At 39.9% G+C, this 23,972-nt stretch overlaps 1 protein-coding gene across 3 annotated transcripts in view; it reads left to right on the top strand.

Annotated features, from left to right (window-relative positions):
• LOC127809817 (phosphatidylinositol 3-kinase, root isoform) overlaps nt 1–23,972 on the top strand; it is a 49,016-nt gene that overhangs the window by 20,465 nt on the left and 4,579 nt on the right. For 2 of the 3 annotated variants that reach the window (XM_052348939.1, XM_052348940.1), the window contains exons 9-14: nt 8,648–8,783; nt 8,895–9,016; nt 9,718–9,909; nt 10,110–10,280; nt 10,420–10,557; nt 12,139–12,293. In XM_052348939.1, coding sequence (XP_052204899.1) covers nt 8,648–8,783; nt 8,895–9,016; nt 9,718–9,909; nt 10,110–10,280; nt 10,420–10,557; nt 12,139–12,293 — 914 coding nt within the window. The remainder of the gene's footprint in view (nt 1–8,647; nt 8,784–8,894; nt 9,017–9,717; nt 9,910–10,109; nt 10,281–10,419; nt 10,558–12,138; nt 12,294–23,972) is intronic. The other variant, XM_052348941.1, reaches the window with a different exon arrangement.

Here is a 23,972-nt window from a genome sequence, read left to right on the forward strand (position 1 = left end):
CCGCGATTGTCAGCGATCTAGGAGGGAAGCAACATCCGACCAATTCTCAAGGAGTTACGTGATTGAGGCAGCGGGGCTTGAGGCAATTCAAGTGGTAGGGTGAATTCAACAGAATTGGTAATCCTAACCATCAAGAGCGAATCAGGCTGAGCGCTTGAATTCTGGAAGCCATAGCTGAATCAAGACTATCGCATGTGAGATCTGAAGTGTTAGCGATTTAGTGAGTGTTGTGATTTGGACTCGGGAGTGGGTGTAGCGATTGAACTTGCAGTGAGTTGCTGTGATTTTGGGAATTGAAAGCGATCGCAAAATTGGCTGGAGCGGACAATTGGAGCAATGAATTCCGCAGGTGGATTTGATCAGCAATATTCAGTTGCAGATCAGAGACACTCCTGTCTGATTTTTGAAGACGAAGACGACTATTGAATCTAGGAATTGATTCCGAGGCACGAGGAGGTGAGAGACGGCCATGATTCTCAGCAACCCAGGTGAATTCAAGGAGCTACCATCGGCTAGTGGTCCTCGGCTCAAGAGGTAGCGACTGACGCAGGGGTTCCAAGCGATCACGATGGTGTAGCGGGTTTCTGGCGATCGTGGTGTGGTCGGTGATTGGGCAGAACCTGAGGAAGGAAGCGTTGATTCATCACTGGTTGGGTTATCACTGGCAAGAGGTTCGCGACTGTTGCAAGTCGAAAACAGCAGGGGAGCAGGTTCCGTAATCCACTACGACTTGAATATTGGAGGCAACGCTCCTCGGGGAAGAAGCAACGACTGAAGAAAGAATCGAACTTGGATTTGGAAGGCGTAGCCAAGTAGAGCAAACTCGGATTTGAAAGCAAAATCGAGCGAAGTCACTTCGGCTCGGAATTGAAGACGAGGTAGGCTAGGAGAGGTCCGCTGTAATACCGAGTTGAATTTGGAGGCGATTCAGAGTGGTGCATCGGTAGTTTCGTGGCTAGAAACGTTGCTAATCTCAGCCTAGATTTGAAGATGTGTGAAGGTGAAGCATACTTCGGCGCTGGCTGTTTGATCTTCAAGAGAACTAACCAGAGCAAGGTCCTTGGCCATGATTTATGACGAGCTAGGCGAACTCTCTAACCGCGACCGCTCTCTGCTATGTTCTCATGATCAAATTCCTGCTGGATTTCGAAATTGGATTCAGACGCACTAGGAGTTCCGGTTGATCAGAACTTGTAGGCGAAATCAACCTCCTTGATTCCGACGGAGGGATTCTTGGCTAATTGGCCTTGAGGCAGTTGATTATCCAACTGTTGTAATGCTGATTGTGATTTTCGGCTGAGAGTCAAATGCTTTAGAAGGCTGATCAAGTTGCTGTAAGTGTGCAATTTTTTCTGCTGTTACAATAGATTTGATCTTGAAGCATAACAATGGCTGCAATTTGCCGCTTATTGGATCAATTTTAGAGGTGATTGGGTGAGGTAGTTACAGAAGGTAATAGGATGGGAAGAGCTGCTGTTTCTTGGCCTATTGTTTTTCCAGCCAGTGAGATTTTGGCCAGGAAGAGTAGTGCACAAAGGAGTCCCATGGAGTCTCAATTGCAACTCAAGAATGCTTCATTTTCAGCTGAAAGGGAGCCTCAATGGCAGCCAAAGAAGGCTGCATTTTCAGTGGACAGCAACAGGGACAAACGAACAAGTAATGAGATTCATGAAGAGTGCAAGGAATTTGGTCGAATGTTTCGCGAGAAGTTGCAAGAGTTTGCAATGATACTATCTAAGGAGTATCATTACAGTTTTCCCGCCGAATACTTTGATGATTATTGTGGAAGTTTCAACAAAGAGGAGTTTCTTAAAATGGAGAAGCCGAAGGAAGAAAAAAATGAGGAAAAGGAATTGGAGGAAGGCAATCAATCAATTGACAGCCTCTCAAGCACTCTTACTAGTGCTAAGACATTTGGCCAGGTGTCAATCATTGAGCAATCGTTGGCTGGAAGTGAAGTTGCAGCATCTCCTGATATAAATGCTCACAAACAGCCTTGGTATGAGTATTCAAGGAAAGAATACAAACTTCCATTGCTGCATTTTGAGGCTGCTGTTGATATTTCTGTAGCAAAACATGGCTGTGGGTTGAATGGGGATATAGTAACAACAACAATGGCTATAGATCTGCCCTTCTTACTTGTATTGGACGGTGATGAAGTTTTCTCTACTGAAATTCTGAGCCAATTTATGCTTGGATTTGATCTTGTAAACCTAATGACGAAGAAGAAGAAGCCTAGAAGGAGGAAGAAGGAAAGAAGGATGAACCAGATGGAAAAGGTTGGAATTGGATGAAGAGCCATGGCTACTTGTTTCAAGTTCTTGGGGACAAGAACTCTCTTAAGGAGGGAGGAATTGTCATGACCCAAGATTCCATAGAAGGGCATTATAGTAATAGATTTGGCAAGTTGTTAGGAGATATTTTGTAATGCTGTTACAGCACATGGATGATGTTATTTTTGTTAGAGGAAGCCTATATAAGGCTGTTGGTAGGAGAAGGGAAGGGATTATTGAATGAATGAAAATTTGATTTCTATTTCTCTCTTAATTCTCCTTTCCCTCTCCCGTCTCTCTCTCTCGTTCTTCTGTTCCCTCTCTTCTGTTTCTTCCCCCTTCTTCTGATTTTCCCCCTCATTCTTCTCATTTCCTCCCCCAAACCAGGCAATGCTTAGTTCTAAACCTATCGGATCCTTCCGATTTCCGATCTAATCCTAGATTAAACCCTAGGTTCGTGACACATAATTTACACATTTTTTTTAAAACCTTAAATTCCATATATTCAGATGGTAGACGCTTCTATTTTATTTAACATGTATTCCATACGGTCAATTTTCCATATATTTTTCATTTATGCGTGGCATAGTTGCTTTCAAACTCAACTTATTTAGTTATACTTGACAGAACACATGTTCTGTTGCATCAATATTGAACCTTAAATTGGTTTCTGTAACTATATGTGAAGGTCTTTTCAATACATTACACATGGTCTTAATGATCGTTTTATTTGAATTCAAGATTATTTATATGGCATTACATACAGAAGATTATGGTTATTGCTGCCAAAGATAATCTTCTAAACTTTATGTTGACCTTTTCATTAGCTCAATTAAATGTCAGCCATTGGATTCATACTGTTCTATACTTTTTACTGTCTAAACTGTTGGCGTGAAAGGATTCTTAGGAAAGGAAATGAGAGGAGGCAGTAGTGCAGTTTTTAGAATGTTTTATTTTTTGGTCTTGATTAGATTAGTTTCTTAAAACAGATTAAGAAACTTTCCTAATCCTTTGTATTCGAATCTTTCCTAAACGTGTTGTAATCCTTCCCGTTGTAAACTTCCAATAACTGAATATTCCAACCCTATAACTAGGGTTGCATGTAAATGAATTTATATGCTTTTTTGTTCAAAATCTTCATGGTATCACTATCATAGCCACTTTCAATTGCCCTCTGATTTCCGGCCTCAATATTTTACATGTTTCAGTTTCAGCCTACCCTCCAGCCTTAAGTGCCATTCTTCACCCTTCCTCCTTTGACTGGTTCTGGTTGTTATTACCATACTTCCAGTCACTTAAGTTTCAAAATCCCTTATTGTCTTTGCCTTCATTGCAATAGACTTTCTTCCCACTGATCATGTCAAAAGTATCTGAGGTAGTTCTAGCAGTAGCGACCGATGAGGCTAATGTAGTTGATGCTCCAATGGGAGGACTATCTTCTGGCGATCTACCAAGGGTGCACCAATCATATCGATTGGATGGATGCAACTACTTGTAGTGGGCGCAGTTGGATCAGACATTCCTAAAGGGGAATGGGAAGATACGCCACTTGACAGATTTAAGCCCAAAGGAATTAGATCTAGGGTTTCATGCTTGGGATATAGAGGATTCCATGATCGCGTCATGGTTGTGGAATGCCATGCAACCAGAGGTTAGTAAAAACTACATGTTCTCGTCTTCTGCTAAGGACATATGTGAGATGGTTAGGCGTACCTATTCTAAGATTTAAGATGCTTCGGTTATCTATGAGATTAAGATGAAATTACATAGTACTAAACAAGGGGCCTCCTTAATCACTGAATATTATAACAAAATGAATGGTTTTTGGCTAGAACTTGACCACTACCAAAATATTAAAATGGAATGTGGAAAAGATGCAACCACTCTTCATTTGATTTTTGAAAGGGATAGGGTGGTGGAGTTTTTGGCCGGACTCAACAATGAGTATGACCAGGTAAGGGTTCAAATACTTGGAGGGGAGAAACCTCTATCTCTTAATGAAGTTTTTTCAGTCGTTTGAAGTGAAGAAAATAGGAGAATAGCAACGCTGGGAGACATGAGTTCTAAAGGATCAACCATGTTTACAAACAAAGAAGCAGGGTTAAGGTTTAAATCGCTGCAAGGGTAGATGGACATGACAGGCCACATGGAAAAGAGGGTGTATGGTCTGATGGACAGAACAAGATGTATGGAAAAGAAGGATTGTGGTGCTCACACTGTAAAAAACCGAGGCATACTCGAGAAACATGCTTCAAGTTGCATGAGAAGGAGGCAATGCTGTAGAAATTAGGAGGATTCAAGAATATAACATCTAGAAATCAGGTCTATTTTTCAACTAAGCAAGAAGAAATGGTGGAAAAGGTAGAGGCAGTACCTGAATTGGAGTAGAATCAGCTGAAAACCGATGAAATCAGCAAGCTTGCTGATGATGTTAACAAACTCAAGATGTTCCTGAAAACTATTCAGGATGGACCATGCTCCATTACCCAACAAGGTAATCAGCCAGGTAATAGTCTCCATTTGAGTTCTTTAATAGCCTTTAAATCCAATAGGAATGATATGGATTCTAGACTCAAGAGCTATAGCTCATATGTCCTCTAATGAAAATGTTTTTAATACCTATCAACCCCTTGTGGCACCTAAACAAATTGTTAATGGGACTTCTATTCCAATCAAAGGTCAGGGACAGGTTACTCTTAACCCTAAACTCACTGTTAAAAGAGTCTTGCATGTCCCTAACTTGTCAACCAACTTGATTTCAGTTCATCAACTCATTAAGGATCTAAATTGTCGAGTCATTTTCTCTCCTTATTCTTGTGAGTTTCAAGAAATGGCTATGGGGAGGATGATTGGAGCTGCTGAGGAGAAACATGGACTGTATGTTTTGAGAAGGGAGACCTTGCAGCCTCATCAAATCCAACCCAAACTGGCCTGTACTTCTCAGTCTTCTCACAGTGATATTTGGCTCCATCACTACCGCTTAGGACACGCACCTTCCCACTTACTTAAAGCCATGTTCTCTGTTTTATTTAAGCAAGTAGATCCTAGTGTTTTTCATTGTGTTGTATGTGTACTTTCAAAACATCATCGAGTTTCCTATCCTATTAGTAATAAAAGATCCTCTCATCCTTTTGCTCTTATTCATTCAGATGTTTGGAGACCATCTAAGAGTCTCAATTGTTCTGGGGTTAGATGGTTTATTACTTTCATAGATGATTATACTAGGATGACTTGGGGTTTTTCTTCTAAAGGATAAGGCTAATGTTAGTACTGTGTTACCTCACTTTTATTCCATGATTTTCACCCAATTTGGTTCTTCTATTCAGAAATTTCAAAATGATAATGTAAGGGACTATTTTAATCAGCACTTGCATAAGTTCTTCCAAGACAAAGGGGTTATTCATGAGTCTTCTTGCATCAACACTCCACAACAAAATGAAGTTGCTGAATGGAAGATGAGACACCTCCTAAATGTCACTAGAACTCTTCATCATCATCATAATGTTCCAAAAGGTTTATGGGGAGAAGTTGTCTTAACAACAGCCTACCTAATAAATAGGGTGCCATCTCGGGTTCTTGGGCATAGCAGTCCTTTTCAGTGTCTTTCCACCTTTTTTCCCTCTCTTAGTCTGCATACTTCTCTTCCTCTTAGGGTTTTTGGTTGTGTAGGCTTTGTTCATATTCCGCCACATACTCGAGACAAGCTGGACCCTAGGGCACTTAGGTGTCTCTTTCTTGGTTATTCTTCCACTCAAAAAGGCTATAAATGCTATCATCCCTCGACTCGAAAAATCCTTGTTTCAAAAGATGTGACTTTTGTTGAGTCACAACCCTTGTTTTGTCATTCTAATCTTGGTCTTCAAGGGGGGCATCACATGATTGAAGACCAAGTTGTTGATCCTAATCTTCCTAGCCTAGATCTTGACCTTGACCTTCTTTCCCCAAATTCCTCAACACCAGCAAATTCTAATAATCCTACTCCTAACCCTGTTTTGCCTATTGATTTAGTCTCCTTATCTCCTTGTGATCACTCCTTTGCTGTTCCAAATGATTATCCGAGCCCTGAGCAAGTCAGGCAACCCGAATCATCATCTCCAGTAAGGTTCAAGGGCTCCCCTTTTGTGTACCATAGGAAACAACAATTCATGCCTCATTCTCAGCATGAAACAACATCTGATTCCCAACCAGATCTTGAGAAGATTTGTTCCCTTAAGCCTGTCCATATCTTTTCTATTGATTTGGATATTCCTATTGCCATTAGAAAAGGTGTTAGGCGATGCACTCAACATCTCCTAGCCAATTACCTCTCTTACCACAAGCTGTCCCCAAGACATAGAAGTTTTTTGACTGCTCTAGACACGATTGTTATTCCTAATTCGGTGGAAGAGGCTTTAAAGGATAAAAAATGGGAGCTACCCATGTAGGAGGAGACGAGGGTATTAAAGAAAAATAACACATGGGACTTGGTTCCTAAGCTAAAGAGAGTGGTTCCTGTGGGCTGCAGGTGAGTTTTTAACCTAAAATACAATGCAAATGGTTTGTTGGAAAGGTATAAGGCTCGATTGGTGGCCAAAGGCTACACCCAGACATATGGGATTGATTACTTGGAGACTTTTGCTCTTGTGGTCAAGATGACCACGGTAAGAATTCTCTTGTCCTTAGCAGCTCACTATGGATGGCAGCTACACCAACTAGATGTGAAGAATGCATTTCTTCATGGTGATTTCGAAGAAGAGATCTTCATGGAGCAGCCACTAGGATTTAAGCAAGGAAAAGGAGATGAGGTGTGTAAACTTAAAAAGGCCTCTTATATGGTCTCAAGCAGTCACCGAGAGTTTGGTTTGATAGGTTCTCTAAAGCAATGAAGTGTATGGGGTATCAACAGAGTAGAGGAGATCATACTCTCTTTTTCAAGCACTCAGGGGAGGAAAAAGTGATTACATTATTGGTTTATGTGGATGACATCATTGTGATAGGGAATAATATAGATGAATAGCAAGATCTAAGAAACAAGTTGGCCCAAAATTTTGAGATAAAAAATCTGGGATTATTTAAATATTTCTTGGGAATAGAGGTAGCCTACTCCAAAGAAAGTATATTTCTATCCCAGTGTAAGTATTTATTGGATCTTTTGAAGGAGACAGGTTTATTGGGAAGCAAAGGAGTATGCACTCCAGTAGAGCCTCATGTGAAATTGGGAGAGGATACCGACAGTCCACCAGTGGATAAAGACAGATATCAAAGGTTAGTAGGGCGTTTGATTTACTTATAACACATTAGGTCAAACATAGCCTATGCAGTGAGGTTAGTAAGTCAATTTATGCATTTCTCAACTGAGAGTCATATGCAGGTCGTAAGAAGAATATTGTGCTACTTGAAAACTACCCTGGGTAAAGGAATCCTATTTAAAGTAGGAGGTTTTTTGGATATACAAGGGTATACAGATGCGAACTATGCTAGATTTATAATTGATAGGAGATCTACTATAGGGTATTGCATGTTTTTGGGAGGAAATTTGGTCTCTTAGAGAAGTAAGAAGCAGAGCATAGTGGCGAGATCAAGTGTTGAAGTCGAGTTTAGAGCTATGGCACTGGGTCTATGTGAATTACTATGGATGAGGATTGTGTTAGAAGATTTGAAAATTGCTGTCAGATAACCAATTAGGTTATTTTGTGACAACCAATCGGCCATAAGCATTTCACATAATCTTGTATAGCATGACAGGGCCAAGCACATTGAGATTGATTGACACTTTAAAGAAAAACTTGAAAAATATATAATTCAAATTCCCTGTGTTTCTTTTGAGCAACAGGTGGCAAATTGTTTGACAAAAGGATTGGTAACTAAGAGATTTGAAGACCTAATATGCAAACTGGGAATAATAAATATTCATTTACCAGCTTGAGAGGGAGTGGCAGCAGTGTAGTTTTTAGAATGTTTTATTTTTTGGTCTTGATTAGATTAATTTCTTAAAACAAATTAAGAAACTTTCCTAATCCTTTGTATTATAATCTTTCCTAAACGTGTTATAATCCTTCCCAATGTAAACTTCCTATAACTGTATATTCCAACCCTATAACTAGGGCTGCATGTAAATGAATTTACATGCTTTTCTGTTCAAAATCTTCATAAACTTATTACTTTCAATTCTTTTTATGGAGCAACAGATCACTTCTGACGTCCTCAGTCATAATTAGTCATTTGTTATTTAATGCAGGAAGAGGTTCCCTTGACTGTACAGATGTATATATTTATAATCTTTGCTGATTAAATAGTGCCTTTGCTCATCCACACGAGGAATTTAAGTTAAAATTTTCTAGTTGCCATGGATGATTCTACATATCATTCTGGACAATAAATTGTTCTCTCAACAGGTTCGGGCCTATGCTGTCAGTGTTCTGGAAAGAGCTGATGATGAAGAGCTTCAGTGTTACCTACTTCAACTAGTTCAAGCTCTTCGATTTGAGCGCTTTGATAAATCTCGCCTATCTCATTTCCTTGTGCAACGCTGTATGCCTGCTGTTACCTACACCAAACTCATGAGTGCTAATTTTGATGTATTTTGCCCCTAATTTATTAATTTCAATCCAAAATTTATCTTGGAACTCTGAACTTTGACAGCACTACGTAACATTGAATTGGCTAGCTTTCTCCGATGGTATGTTGCGGTTGAACTTCATGATCCTGCTTATGCGAAACGCTTTTATTGTACCTATGAGATTTTGGAGGAAAATATGTTGAAGGTGTGTGGATCTGCATATTTCATACCTTATGAATTGGATTGTATAATTTTGTCATGAGATAATGAATGAATATCATAAGACAACTATTAGGAGTTATATCCTTCCTTGGTTTAGGTTTATCCTTTTTCTGATTTTAGATATTATTCAAAATTTTGTATGTCATACTGCAAATTGAATGTTATTTGTCCTCTCTGTATCTGAAGGCAGGTGCCTTAAGAAAGAATGGATCCTGGCCTAATAGGGTAGAAGCATATTAATTTCATATGCAACATGGATAGTCTACATTTAGATTGTTCACTTATTACAAGCATCGCGTGAGGGATTTTTTTTTTTTTTTAATTTTGGGCAGGTATTTTATGATAATATTGTCTATGGAGTTTTTATTTTTGCAGCATTTTTGTGAAAGCATTGGTGTTGTTAGGGTGAGATCATTTTCTTTCTTTCTTCTTTGGTGTTTGAAATGGAATAACCTATGGGCCTTTATTTGATTTATTATTATACAGCAAGGTAACTTCTGCAAATACAAACTGAGAATGAAAGCCATGAGCACACCTAAGAAAATCAGTTTAACATTCCTATACCACACAAAAATGAAATAGAAGGGTGAGGGAAAGTAGGGAGCAAAACCATAAAAATAAGCCTTTGAAATGTTTGATTGAGTCATCCCAACCTGTGAGTGATCAAGTGTTTTCTTTTAACAGTTGCGACCTGGTGTCAATGGAGATGATGGCTTTAAGCTGTGGCAGAGTTTGGTGCGCCAGACAGAACTGACTGCTCAGTTGTGTTCTATAATGAGAGATGTAAGAAATGTACGAGGTGGAACGCAGAAGAAGATTGAAAAGCTTAGGCAGCTTCTTTCTGGTCTTCTTAGTGAATTGACTTATTTTGAAGAGGTATTGCTGGGTAGATTATACCTCTTCAGTTCTTTTTTTTTTTTTTTTTTGGGCTAATAATAGATTCTTCCTTTTTCAGGATCAGTTTTTTTTTTAACTATCTGTTTCATATTTTTTCCGTGCATTTGGTTAAAATTCCAAACCCTGTCCTTGTGTTACATTACAATTAATGCTGAACATGTTTGTCTCTTACTTTTCAGCCAATAAGATCACCTTTGGCACCAAGTGTCCTTATCACAGGGATTGTTCCATCAGAATCATCAATTTTTAAAAGTGCATTGCATCCATTGCGGCTGACATTTCGGACAGATTCTGGTGGAAGTTGCAAAGTCATATTTAAGAAAGGAGATGATCTTCGGCAAGACCAGTTGGTATATTACGTGTTTTTCTTTACAATAGATAAAATCCCCCCCCCCCCCCCCCCCCCCCATGTCTTGCCACGAAGATGTGTTGGAAGAGGGAAGGAGTGTTGATTGGTTGATGTGATACATTAGTATGTTGTTTCTGTAGGTTATTCAGATGGTGACACTCATGGATCGCTTGCTTAAACTAGAGAATCTCGATCTACACTTAACCCCTTATAGAGTTCTAGCAACTGGTCATGATGAAGGGATGTTGGAATTTGTACCATCTAGTTCTTTGGCGCAGGTATAAGATGCTTCCGTGAGAGTGCATGATAGTCATGTCTCTTGTTTCATGATATCAGTAATTTGTGTTGCAATGCATCATTATTACCCTTATAGAAGTTGATTGGTCTATTCACTTAATTTGATTGGCATGTCTGTAGTTCTTAATTAAAAGTTAACCTGTTGAACAAGGCCCTTGCCACCTGTAATATACTTGCTTTTATTGATACGTGCACCTTGAATCCTTTATAACATTTATCTTTGTAATTAGCCACCTGAAGTTCCAATATTTTTAGTTTATTAATCCATGCAGGAGTTTTTATATCCATTAACTATTGTAGGCAATTTTTGTTTTTGTAGAATCTAAATTTCCTTGTTATTATTTATTTCAACCTTTAAAGCATTATTAGTCTGGTTAAACTGGTAGTCAACCAAAGTGCTGCATCTTTTTGAGTCCTGTTGAAGATTATGGGGGCAGCAAAGTGGTATTTTATTGCTGAAGAAAAATCTTGTATCCATCTATCAGTACATGATATAAGGTTTTTTAGGCACAACCGTTAGTAAATGAAATTATTTATAGCTTCTTACCTTAAAAAAAAAAAGATAAAATTGACAAATATCTCCAATCCCCGACATTTTATGGCAATATTTTGAACTAGATGCTGTGTCGTAAGACTGGCTTTCCTAAATGAGCCAGTCAAAACTGTTGATTTTTTTTTAAAGAAATATGAACTCTAGTCTTGTGGATTGTTGTTTATGATTAATGTCAAGTTTTGTGGAGTTGATTTGTGAATAGAAATACATTGATCATCTGTGGACATGAATGCATGTAAAATGCTATTTGGCCTGGTATACAAATTGTTTTTTCTTTTTCTTCCTTGTGTTCCTTTTTTCCTATTGTTTTCTTTCCATACTAATGCAATACATTGAACAAAAAAGTTTCTACTTTTGCTTTATTCTCATCAATGTGATATCATTTTGTTTTTATTTCCAATGGAATTGGAATTTGACCTTATACTTTATTTGATTTGTACTTCAGAAAGAAATGGTTTTGGAAGAGGTTGTAGCTAGTGCAAGAGAATGTCATCATTATTGTTGTGAATGATGTCATATGGTGATATCTGATAACTTGCCCAGAAGTTAGTATATTATGATGTAGTACACCAATATTTCTTTTCCCAATTTCTCATAGATGTTCTTTGTTCAAAATCAGCTCCTGTATTGCGCATTACTAGATTCATTAGAAAAATTACTTGAGATTGAGAGGAAATTCATGCTAATGCGTGCTTCTAAAAGATTGTAACCATTTTTATTTTTTCTTCTTGTTCCGTTCTTATGAACATTAAGAAGCGTTGATTGCTTTGAGAACTGTAAGTAAATGTGTTGAGGAGGAATGAATAGCTTCATGATGCTACTGGATAGGTTAAATTCCCCAAGTTTCTGATCACAATGGTTTGTGTTGTCTTCTAATATAGAATAATCTTAATCTTTTCTCAGCGTTCTTTTTTTGGAATATTAGCTGCCTGTGGCAGTTCATTTGAGTACTGTGGCATATGCCCGTCTTTTGTTCGGTTTAATGGATGTCAACCCTTTTGAATTCCAGATTCTCTCGGAGCACCGGAGTATTATAAGCTATCTGCAGAAGTTTCATCCTGATGAGGATGGACCATTTGGTATTACTGCTACCTGTCTAGAGACTTTTATAAAAAGTTGTGCTGGCTACTCGGTTATCACATACATATTGGGCATTGGAGACAGGTGACTTGTTAGTTATGCTGAAATTTTATGCCTTAGTTGATTAAATTTGCTATTATCTGGACTCTGTTGAACCCCCAATGATGGGTGGGTACTAAAGCAATAGCAGTTAAGTGAAAAGGATCAGAGTATAACAATTGTCAATTTGTCATGAACCGTTTCTTACACATAGATGTGAAGTCTTATGCCATATGTTCTCAACAACATAAAATATATTGCTTGAAATCTAATTCACTACTTTTTATCATCTGGTTATTGTTTAGGGCTTGCTATTTCAGTTCTAAAATTGTGTAATTGTCATATTTCATAGATACAAGACAAATTTAAATGCTTTTGGGAACTATTGCGGATCATGAATTTTGACTTTTCTCCAACCATGGAAAGTTTATGACCTTCTGAAGAGAAAACAAAGAAATTGATATTTCTCTTATATCAAATGAAATAATAGAAAAGATTCAAATCAAATCAAAGATTACAAATCAGCTCCCTTAATCCTAGGAATGAAATATCTATAACATATCTTCTAGATATACATCATATCAGCAATATATACATCTAATATACAATAAATTAAAGGTAATAATCCCCGATATCTTTGGTTTATTTTCAACACTTCCCCTCAAGATGGTGAGTAAATATTCTCCTTTCCTAGTTTGCATGTAATTTCTTCAATTCTAGTTGTAGGAAAACCTTTTGTAAAGATATCTGCCCATTGATTAGATGAAGAGACATATGGTATGGTGATGAGACTATTATCTAATTTCTCTTTGATGAAATGTCGGTCAATCTCTATATGTTTAGTTTCATCATATTGCATTGGGTTATGTGCTATGCTTATTGTTGACTTGTCACAATATAGCCTCATAGGTTTTGCTCATTTTAATCCCAAATTGTTGAGAATGATTCTCAACCACGATAACTCACAAATTCCGTAAGCCATTGCTCTTTGTTCTGACTTAGCACTAGATCCGGATATTATGGCTGTTTTTTACTCTATGAAACAATGTTTCCTCCAAGAAATATACAATAACCTATAGTAGATCTCCTATTTGTCAAGGACCTAACATAATCAGCATCCATATAAGCTTCCATAGTCAATTTTCCTCCCCTTTTAAACAAAATTCCTCTCCTTGGTGTGGCTTTCAAATACTACAAGATTTTGTGAACAACTTGCATATGTTTGTCAAGACCTAGTCTTGAATCTGAAAGGAAACAAGGGCCCGAGACCAACCACATGTGGATCAATGCAAGGATTAATGGGTTTTAAAACATTTTCAAAAACAAAATATATACATCAAAGCAGCGCAAAGAGGAAGTGAAAACGATCCTTGCAAGATTCAATATACTTCATCCATATGCATCAAAGGATAAAACCATGCCTTAGGGGGTTTTATTGATATACCTCTATATGGAATGCCGGTGCCGGTTGTCCAAAGACGTGCTCCTCCTCCTTGCTGTCCGAATGAACTCCCACAAGCAAGTTGACACATCGGGTGACCACCCCGCTTCCTCAAGTGTGGAGGACCTAGAATTGAGGGTAGCTGTTGAACAACAATGAAGACTGTAATGGCAAAATAAAAAAGAAAAAAACACTTCTAAAGATGGTAGCAGAAAAAATAGGGTTCCAAGGAAGGAGGCTTTGATACCATGAAGAGAAAACAAAGAAACTGATATTTCTCCTATATCAAATGCTGTAGGTTTACAACTAATTTATACTAAAGGAGAGGAAACAGATCTCTCCACAAAAGGAAATAATAGAAAAGATTCCAAATCAAATCAAAGATTACAAATCAGCTCCCTTAATCCTATAATGAAATTTCTACAACATATCAGTAATATATACATCTAATATACAATAAATTAAAGATAATAATCTCGATATCTTTGGTTTATTTCCAGCAATTTCGATTCTTCCACACATTTAGAATACTCACAATCAAATTTTATTTGGGTCACTTGCACATGAATGTCGTTGTCTCAAATCTTGAGACACAAAAAGTCATTTATTGATATTTGAAATTATACTATCAGTTAGTCTTGACAATGAAAGTTGTTAAAGATTCCCTACCCGAATTTGGACCCCAATCTCCATGTTTGCCCCATCCCACCCACCAAGAAGAAGGGTGTACAGGGGAGAACAATAGGAATTTCTAGCAGGCTAGGATATTGTTGATATGTACAAAGTAGAAAAGGCTTTGGTCAAGTTTATTAAGTATATATTGAGGTTGGCAGTTCAGATTTAACGGCTTGTCAGATCCAAGATCCAACAGATGGGTCTCTTCCATAATTAAGAGATTGAATTGGTGGGAAGAGAACTAAGAGAATTAGAGAGAGAGAGGGAGGGAAAGATCAGTGGAATAAACCTCACATGATCCCCATCCTCTCGTGAGCTTCTTATTTATAGGAGAGTTAGTTACATTCTAGAGAATTCCCATAACAACTCTTAGCTATTAGAACCCAAGTGGCCATGTGCGCTTGGGCTCTAATCACCTACATCCTAGCCTCCTAATTACAATCTTATACCACCCCTAATTACAATAGTGCCCTCAGGCTCTGACAACATGATGTGCCCAAAATACAAAAAAAATACTAGCACCCCTTGTTTGATAAGAAAATTCGCCACAAACAAGAAAATACCAGTTTTGATTCACCACATTCTAAGATAGAAGAATGAAGAGTGATAAGAATCAAGTAAATTCGCCACTAAACAAATAAATTGCTTAGATAAGAATTAGGGTAAAAATACTCTCTGTACTTTTTTCATAAAAATGTTCATGCCAAAACATTACAAAATCACACATATAAATACTAATCTTGTTGACAAATTGTAATGATTAAAGACAAACATAATAATTAAAGATAGACATCATTACCTCTTTTGATAAAAGAGGGCTAATGATAAGAAAAGACACACCAAAAGCATAAAGTAGAAAAACATCATCATGCCACTTTTGACAAAGGGAATCATGATAATAAAACACAATGATACATAAAAGACAAAATACCCTCAAACATAAAGGACAAATGAAAGGTGATATCATGCATGACATCAATTATGAGACTTGGGCCTGGCAGATGGGTTGACTGCTTGGGCTTAATCATGGAGTGCCTAGGTTGCATTTTGGTCATCGGCTTCCAAGCAAACGAGCAATGTGATTAATTTGGATTTTAACTCCTTCACTTTGAATTTTAATTCCTCCAAGTGAGTTGGAGTCGTTCCAATAAATAACTCAAGTTCCTTTTGGAATTGTTTAGTCCTTGAACGAGTGATTGGCTTAAGACTTGGAAGTACATGTTCTTGGACAGCCCTTGCCTTTGCATCTTTATTGTTCACATCACAACCCCCATCCCCTTGAATTATTTCTTATCCCCAAGAAATCAAAGGAGCCTGGCCACCCTGGGATATTGTTGGAGAAGATCTGGAAGGTACTCCTAGGTGGTGTTGTCCGGGTGCAGGTGTGTCCATTGCCCGAAAACTTATGTGAGGGGAAGAGAATCCTTGTAGACCAGCCTTTTATCCAACACTGCTTGAGGCTCCACCTCCACAATTCTATCTTCAACCAATTCAGGGACCTCCCTACTAACTTCCTCAGTTGTTCCCATTACCTTCTTCAAGAGGGATACATGGAACATAGTATGCAACCCTACTCCATCAAGAAATTGTAACCGATAGGCCACTACCCCTATCTTGGCAGTGATCTTGAAGGGCCCATAGGACTTAGAGCTGATTTTAGATGTTGGACCCTTACTGAAAAGGTGTTGAAACCTTTTCACCTTCAAGTAGACCTCCTTCCCTACCTGAAAGGTCCTATCCGAGCAGTGTCTATCAGCCATCTGTTTCATCCTTTGTTGTGCCATAGTGAGCTCATTCTTTATCACTTGCAATGCCTCTTGCCTTGCTTGTAAGTACTAATCAGCTGAGGTTTCCGCTAGAGTGTAATGCATGACAGCCGAAATTATAAGGGGTGGATACCCAAAGAGTGCTTCAAATGGAGTTCTCCTGTGGGCCATATGGTAGTTGGTGTTATACCACCATTGTGCCAATGCTATCCGCTTACTCCAACTCCTCGGCTTTGTAAAACATAGGCACCTTAGATACGTATCTAGACACTGATTTACTCGCTCAGTTTGTTCATCAGTTTTTGGATGATAAGCTGATGACAACTGTAGCCCAATTCCTAGCCCTTGGGACAAGGTTTTCCAAAATTGACTTGTGAATATATTATCTCTATCAAAGACAACTACCCTTGGTAACCCATGTAGCTTAAACATTGAGTCCATTAGTTTCCTAGCCACCTCTATAGTAGTAAACAAATGTGCTAAGAGTGATGAAGTGACTAAACTTTGTCATTCTATCAACTACCACTAGGATAGTGTCAAATCCCTGTCACGACTTCACTCTTGTGATAGGAATTACTCCTATTCCAGTAGGAATTGAGGAGCGATTTAGAGGATAGAATAGAGAAAGTAGAGAGAAAGGAAATTAGAGAGAGAGAACAGAAAGTAGGAAGGAAAACAGAATTCGATATTCTCATTCATACCCCCTCATTGTGGAGGGGAGCAGATATATATGGGGCGTTTGGAGGAGATATTCTCCTGTCATAGGTGGGCCCACACCTGGTACAATTCTAACAAACTATATTCCCCTTGCCTCCCTTACACCTGGCCGATTCTCAATCTAATTCGGCTAATACAGAAATAACAAAATGTTAGTGCTTAGCCTACAAACTACTACAGGAATAAAATAAATGCAGAATTTAAAAAAATGGAACGGAAATAGGTGCTGGTAATCGGATCATTTCGTGACAACTCCCCCTCTGTTAGCAATTTATTGTCCTCAAGAAATGCTGAGGAGGTTGGCATCTCGTGGGAACTGCTTAAGGAATTCCCATGTGCTGTCTTCCGAAATGTTGCCTCGCCATTTGACCAGTACTTGGATGAGTGGAGCTTCGTGTTTATACACTACCTGCCTGTCGATAATAGCCTCTGGTTCGGTTTTTACACTGATTTTTTTGGGAAGAGCTGGTAATACCGAACTCGTTGGTTGAGCCCCCACCGACTTCTTTAGGAGTGAAACATGGAAAACAGGGTGAATTTGTGACCTTAGGGGAAGCTTCAACTGATAGGCCACCTTCGCTATCTTGGCCTCAATAGGGAACGATCCATAATACTTGGGGCTAAGCTTAGTGACCCTTGCTCGAGAAATTGACTTTTAGTGGTTATACCTCAACCTTAGATACACTTCATCCCCTTCCTCGAACTCCCTCTCGCTCCTCCTTCGATTAGCATTCTGCTTCATACGATTTTGGGCTGAGGCTAGCTCTTGCTTCAACTGCTGTGTTATCTCCCTCTTCCGTTGTAAATACTCCTTAACTAAAGCCACATTAGAGCCTTCTCCTACTATTGGTAGAATAGGTGGTTTATACCCGAATAAGGCCTCAAAAGGGGACATCTTAATCGACGAATGGTGGCTGGTATTATACCACCATTGAGCTAGGGACAACCACCTATGCCAATCCTTAGGTTGCAGCAAGTAGACACATCTCAGGTATGTTTCAAGGCTTAGGTTCACCCTCTCGGTTTGCACGTCAGACTGAGGGTGATATGCAGTGGGAAAATTTAGTTTTGTTCCCAGAGACTTCATCGGCTCCTGCTACATCAAGCTGAAAGTCAGCATTTTGCTTCATCCGATTTTGGGCCGAGGCTAGCTCTTGCTTCAACTGCTGTGTTATCTCCCTCTTCCGTTGTAAATACTCCTCAACTAAAGCCACATTAGAGCCTCCTCCTACTGCTGGTAGAATAGGTGGTTTATACCCGAATAAGGCCTCAAAAGGGGACATCTTAATCGACGAATGGTGGCTGGTATTATACCACCATTGAGCTAGGGACAACCACTTATGCCACTCCTTAGGTTGCAACAAGCAGACACATCTCAGGTATGTTTCAAGGCTTAGGTTCACCCTCTTGGTTTGCCCGTCAGACTGAGGGTGATATGCAGTGGACAAATTTAGTTTTGTTCCCAGAGACTTCATCAGCTCCTGCTACATTAAGCTAGTAAAAATCTTGTCCCTATTAGAGATTATAGTCTTAGGAGCCCCATGTAATTTAATCACCCGGTCTAAGAAAATCTTAGCTACATCTTGAGCCGTGTAAGGATGAGTCAACCCTATGAAATGGGCAAATTTAGTCAACCGGTCTACCACAACCAGGATGTTGTCCTTACCTTTGGATCGGGTAAGTCCCTCCACAAAGTCCATCGAGACACTAGACCAAACCTGATTTGGGATGGCCAGAGCTTGTAGTAACCAAGGGTAGGCCACTATCTCCAACTTACATCTCCTACATGTGTCGCACCTTCGGACTAGCTCTTTAATAGCTGCCTTCATTTTTGGCCATTGGAACACTTGTTTAACCCAAAGATAAGTATTCTGCTCTCCCGAATGCCCTCCTAATGGGGACTCATGCAAGGCTTGAAAAATCCTTTCCTTAATCCTTGAATTCTCCCCAATTACAATCCTCCCACGAAATCTTAGCAACCCTCGATTCAGTGTATAGCCTCCCGTCTCTTGAGCTCCCATCGTCAGCTTTTCCAACACCGCCTTAATCTTGTTATCTTCTTCATAACTATCAATAACTTCTTGATACCACTCAGGTACCATGATGGTCATAACTGATAAATCTCCCTCCTTATGATATCTGGACAGTGCATCGGCTGCCTTATTTTCCTTTCCCTTCCAGTATTGAATCTTGTAATCTAGACCCATCAACTTGGTCATCCCTTTCCTTTGCAGCTGTGTCTGGAGTTTCTGTTATAATAGAAACTTTAAGCTCTCATGGTCCATCTTTATGATGAACCTATTTCCCTCCAAGTAGTGTCTCCAACGATCTAGAACCATAAGTACAACCAAGAGTTCTTTTTCGTAGATGCCGAGTCCTAAGTGTTTTGAACTCAATACTTGGCTCAAGAAGGCTAGTGATCTCCCCTCTTGAACTAGCACTGCCCCTACCCCGGTTCCACTAGCATTAGTTTCTATAATGAAGGGCTTATCAAAATTTGGGAGCCCCAACACTGGTACCCTAATCATGGCACTCTTAAGGTTCTCGAAGGCTTCCTCTGCTTCCGGCCCCCAATTGAAACCTCCCTTCTTCAGCAAATTAGTCAATGGTTTGCTGATAACTTCATATTTTTGCACAAACCTAAATAATACCTTGTTAACCCTAGGAATCCCCTCAAGGCCTTCACTGTTGTGAGCCTCGGCCAGGACACCATTGCCTCCACCTGCCTTTAGGCAAAAGCACATTTGGACTCCTTAATAAAAAGATGGTGGTTTCCTAGGATCTCAAGGGTAAGCTTAAGGTGGGATAGGTGTTGATCGAATGTAGGGCTGTAAACGAGTATCATCAAAGAATACCAATATGAATTTGCAAAGATAAAGCTCAAAAATTCTGTTCATGAGGGATTGAAAGGTGGTTGGGGCATTGGTGAGTTCGAAGGGCATCACTAAGAATTCAAAGTGCCCATGGTGGGTTTTGAAGGCGATTTTAGGTATATCTTCAGTTTTCATCCTAATTTGATGATATCCCTCCCTTAGGTCTAGCTTAGAAAAGAATTTGGCGTGGTTAAGTTCATCTAATAGGTCCTCTACCAAGGGTATGGGAAATTTGTCCTTGATGGTCATGTCATTTAGTTGTCGGTAATCGACATAAAACCACTATGTTCCATCCTTCTTTTTTACTAAAAAGACGGGAGAAGCGAATGGACTCTGGCTAGGTCTAATGAGGGATTGTTTGAGCATGGTTCTGACCATTTTCTCAATTTCATTCTTTTGGTTGGGAGGATAACGATATGCTCTAATATTGACTGGTTCAACATCTAGTTTGAGGTTGATATTATGGTCGAACATTCGGGTAGGGGGTAAGGTTTGGGGTTCCATAAAAAGATCCTTATAATCCACCAACAATTTATTAAGGGAATCCAAATGGCATACCTGGTCTTGCATTCCTTGGGGTGTGCTTACTGTCAACCCCATTTGGCCCTGCATTGTTTGCTTTCCTTGATCTCCTTTTGCTGCCACAATTGAGAAGAGGTGTGTTATCTGGCTCCACTTGCCCTTCAACACTCTTTGCAGCCTCCTCCCTGGTATCATTTTACAAGCTCTCATCTCTTTCCCCCCAGATAAGGTCATCCTCTTACCTTTTTTCTCAAAGGATACCTTCATCCTATTGAAATCAAAGCTAATGGGGCTCACCTCTTCATCCAATCCACTCCTAGGACCGCATGGCACCCTCCCAACTGTAGTAATCTCAAGTCGGTTTCAAACTTCTCCCCTTGCATCTCCCAAGCAAAACCATTGCAGGCGAAGTTACTAAGCATCTTTTAGCCGTTGGCTACTATCACACTCAAGGGAGGGGTTCCCGTGAGCAGACACTTCAATTTGAGGCCATGCTTTCATCAAGAAAGCTATGGGTGCTCCCACTATCTATTAAAATCATAAGATTGCAATCCTTGACTTGGCCTTCTACCTTGATGATCTTGTTGTTGGCCACTCCCTTCAGGGCATGTATGGATATCACTCCATTGTCTTCTTCTTCACCCTCTTCAACATTTTCTTCCCTTGCTTCATCCTGTTCCTCCTCTTCCTCTCTTTCCAGCAACAGGATCTGCCTCTTACACTAATGTCCCGGATGGTATTTATCCCCACATCTGAAGCATAGGCCAGCCATTATTCTTTGCTCCCATAACTATTCCCCATAGGGAATAGAACTCGTTCCCGTAAATTGCTTCCCTCCAGTGCTTCCTCTGGTAGCATCACAAATGTGACCCCTCACCCCCATACTGGACGTTCCGATATTCACTCCCTTAGGCAGGTGTCTTTGCTTTTTGATTAAGGCCTCTATCATCATTTCTTGCAAGCGAGCACTCTCTGGAGCTTACTCGACTGTCTGAGGCTTCATCATTTTTACCATTGGTCTGAGCTCATCACTCAGCCCACTCATGAAGCTTGATACAAAATAAGCTTCTAAGAGGTGATGGTTATGGCTGACCATATATGACCTAAGCTCTTCAAACCTCCTGAGATAGGATCCCACACTCTCAGTCTGCCTTAGTTTATTGAATTCTTCGATGGTGTCCACCATACTTCTTTCCCCTAAACATTCACATAACTTCTCAAAGAATTCCTCCCAAGTGTATTCCCTCCTTAACCTCAAACACCCTTGAAACCATGCATCTACCACCTCATTGAAGTATGCAGTGGCTAAACTTACCTTGTGCATTCTTGGTACGTTGTACCATTCGAACAATCTCTCACACTTCCTCAACCACTAACGAGGATGAATCCTTTCAAATGTCGGGATTTCCATCTAGGGCATAGGGAACCCCGAAGGATGGTTGTTCTGCTCTTCTCTTCTTCTTCCTACTATCCCTTCTAATTCTTCCTGATTCATTCCAATCTCCTGATCTCCATTTTCTCGGTTAATCATAACTCTCCGTAAGAGGGGTTCATTCTCCTCTCTATGTGGAGAATCTGGAGCTAACCTGACCATGTTTTGTTGGGTAAACATCACCATGAACTACTAGATTTGAGCTCCCAGCTCTTCTCGTACCCGAGCGATCAACCCTTCAATCTCTTTCAAGTCCCTCCATGGAGTCTTCCACCTTTCGGTCCATGGCAACTAATGCTTCGTGGTTTCGGTTAGCTTCAAACTCCATCCTATCCATTTTGTTCTGGAAATCGATCACTGTCGATCCCAGTTGCTGGAATCGTGTCTCCATGTCCTTCATATGAGTCTCTTCTTCCATCTTTCTTAGTCACCGAGTCCTTGGCCGAGAATCTCTGGCTTTGATACCAAGTTGTCACGACCTCACTCTTGTGATAGGAATTACTCCTATTCCAGTAGGAATTGAAGAGCGATTCAGAGGATAGAATAGAGAAAGTAGGAAGGAAAACAGAATTCGATATTCTCATTCATGCCCCCTCGTTGTGGAGGGGAGCAAATATATATGGGCCGTTTGGAGGAGATATTCTCCTGTCAGAGGTGGGCCCACACCTGGTACAATTCTAACAAACTATATTCCCTTTGCCTCCCTTACACCTGGCTGATTCTCACTCTAATTCGACTAATACAGAAATAACAAAATGGCAGTGCTTAGCCTACAAACTACTACAGGAATAAGATAAATGTAGAATTTAAAAAAATGGAACGGAAATAGGTGTTGGTAATCGAATCATTTCGTGACAATCCCTTAGACCTGGGCAGTCCCTCTACAAAGTCCATGGAGATCTGTTCCCAAGCTTGGGAAGGTGTCTCCAAGGGTTAGAGGAGACTTAGATAGGGTACTTGTTCATGCTTGCACCTCTAACAGATGGTGCATTGCAGTACATACTTGGTCACATCTTTTTTAAACCCTAACAAATAAAAAAGCTACCTTACCTTGTGATAGGTCACATTCAACCCAGAATGCCCTCCTATGGGAGAGTCATGCAGTGACCGTAGAATTTGTCTCCTTAGTTGCTCATCCTCCCCAATGACCACCCTATCATGGTATCTTAGCAATCCCCCCTTTAAAGTATAACCTGACTCCTCTTGGGATTCTACTGCCAACCTAATCAGTATCTCCTTGATCCAAGTAGTCTTCTCATAACTGTTGGTTATACCTTGCACCCAATCAGGCACCAAGGCTGATATAGCATGGCAACTGGCTGTATTCTCCCTTCGTGATAGTGCATCTACCCCTAAGTCTTCCTTATCTTTCCTGTATTGAATAATGTAGTCAAACCCCATTAGCTTGGTGATCCCCTTCCTTTGCAACTGATTATTTGCTCTCTGTTGGGAGAGAAACTTTAGGTTCTCATGGTCTGTCCTGATGGTGAATTGCCTTCCTTCCAAATAATACCTCCACTTTTCTATGGCCATTAACACAACTAATAGCTCCTTGTCGTAGATACTTAGGCCTAGGTGCCTTGGAGTTAGAGCTTGGCTCAAATAAGCCATAGGCCTACCCTCTTGAATTAGTACAACCCCTATCCCTGTATCGCGAGCATTAGTCTCTAGAATGAACTCCTTAGAGAAATCTAGTAGGGCCAAGATTGGGCTTGAGTCATAAGTTCATAACCCTCTTTTAAGTGTCTCAAAAGCATTCTCAACCTCATCTTCCCAGTGGAAGTTATTCTTCTTCAATAGGTTGGTGAGGGGTTTACTTATCACCCCATACCCCTTTGATAAATCTACGGTAGTAGGGAGTAAGCCCCAGGAACCCCCTCAACTCCTTAAGGGTTTTGGGTTTGGGCTATTGCTCCATAGTTGCAACCTTTTGAAGGTTAGTGCTTACCCCTTGACCAGCTATAATGTAGCTGAGATATTCCACTTTAGTTTCTGCGAAGGTGCACTTGGACCTCTTCACATAAAGTTGATGGGCTTTGAGGATTTCAAATGCCTTCCTAAGGTGGATCAAATGCTAGTCTAAGTTAGCGTTGTAGACTAAGATGTCATCAAAGAATACTAGTACAAATTTTCTAAGATATAGAGCAAAGATATGGTTCATAAGTGCTTGGAAGGTTGCGGGGGCATTCATGAGCTCGAATAGCATTACCAAGAACTCATAATATCCTTGGTGGGTGCAGAAGGCCGTTTTAGGACAATCATTTGGGCTCATCCTAATCTGATGATATCCTGAGGTGA

This window comes from Diospyros lotus, chromosome 9, assembly GCF_014633365.1.
Source record: "Diospyros lotus cultivar Yz01 chromosome 9, ASM1463336v1, whole genome shotgun sequence".
Lineage (NCBI taxonomy): Eukaryota > Viridiplantae > Streptophyta > Magnoliopsida > Ericales > Ebenaceae > Diospyros > Diospyros lotus.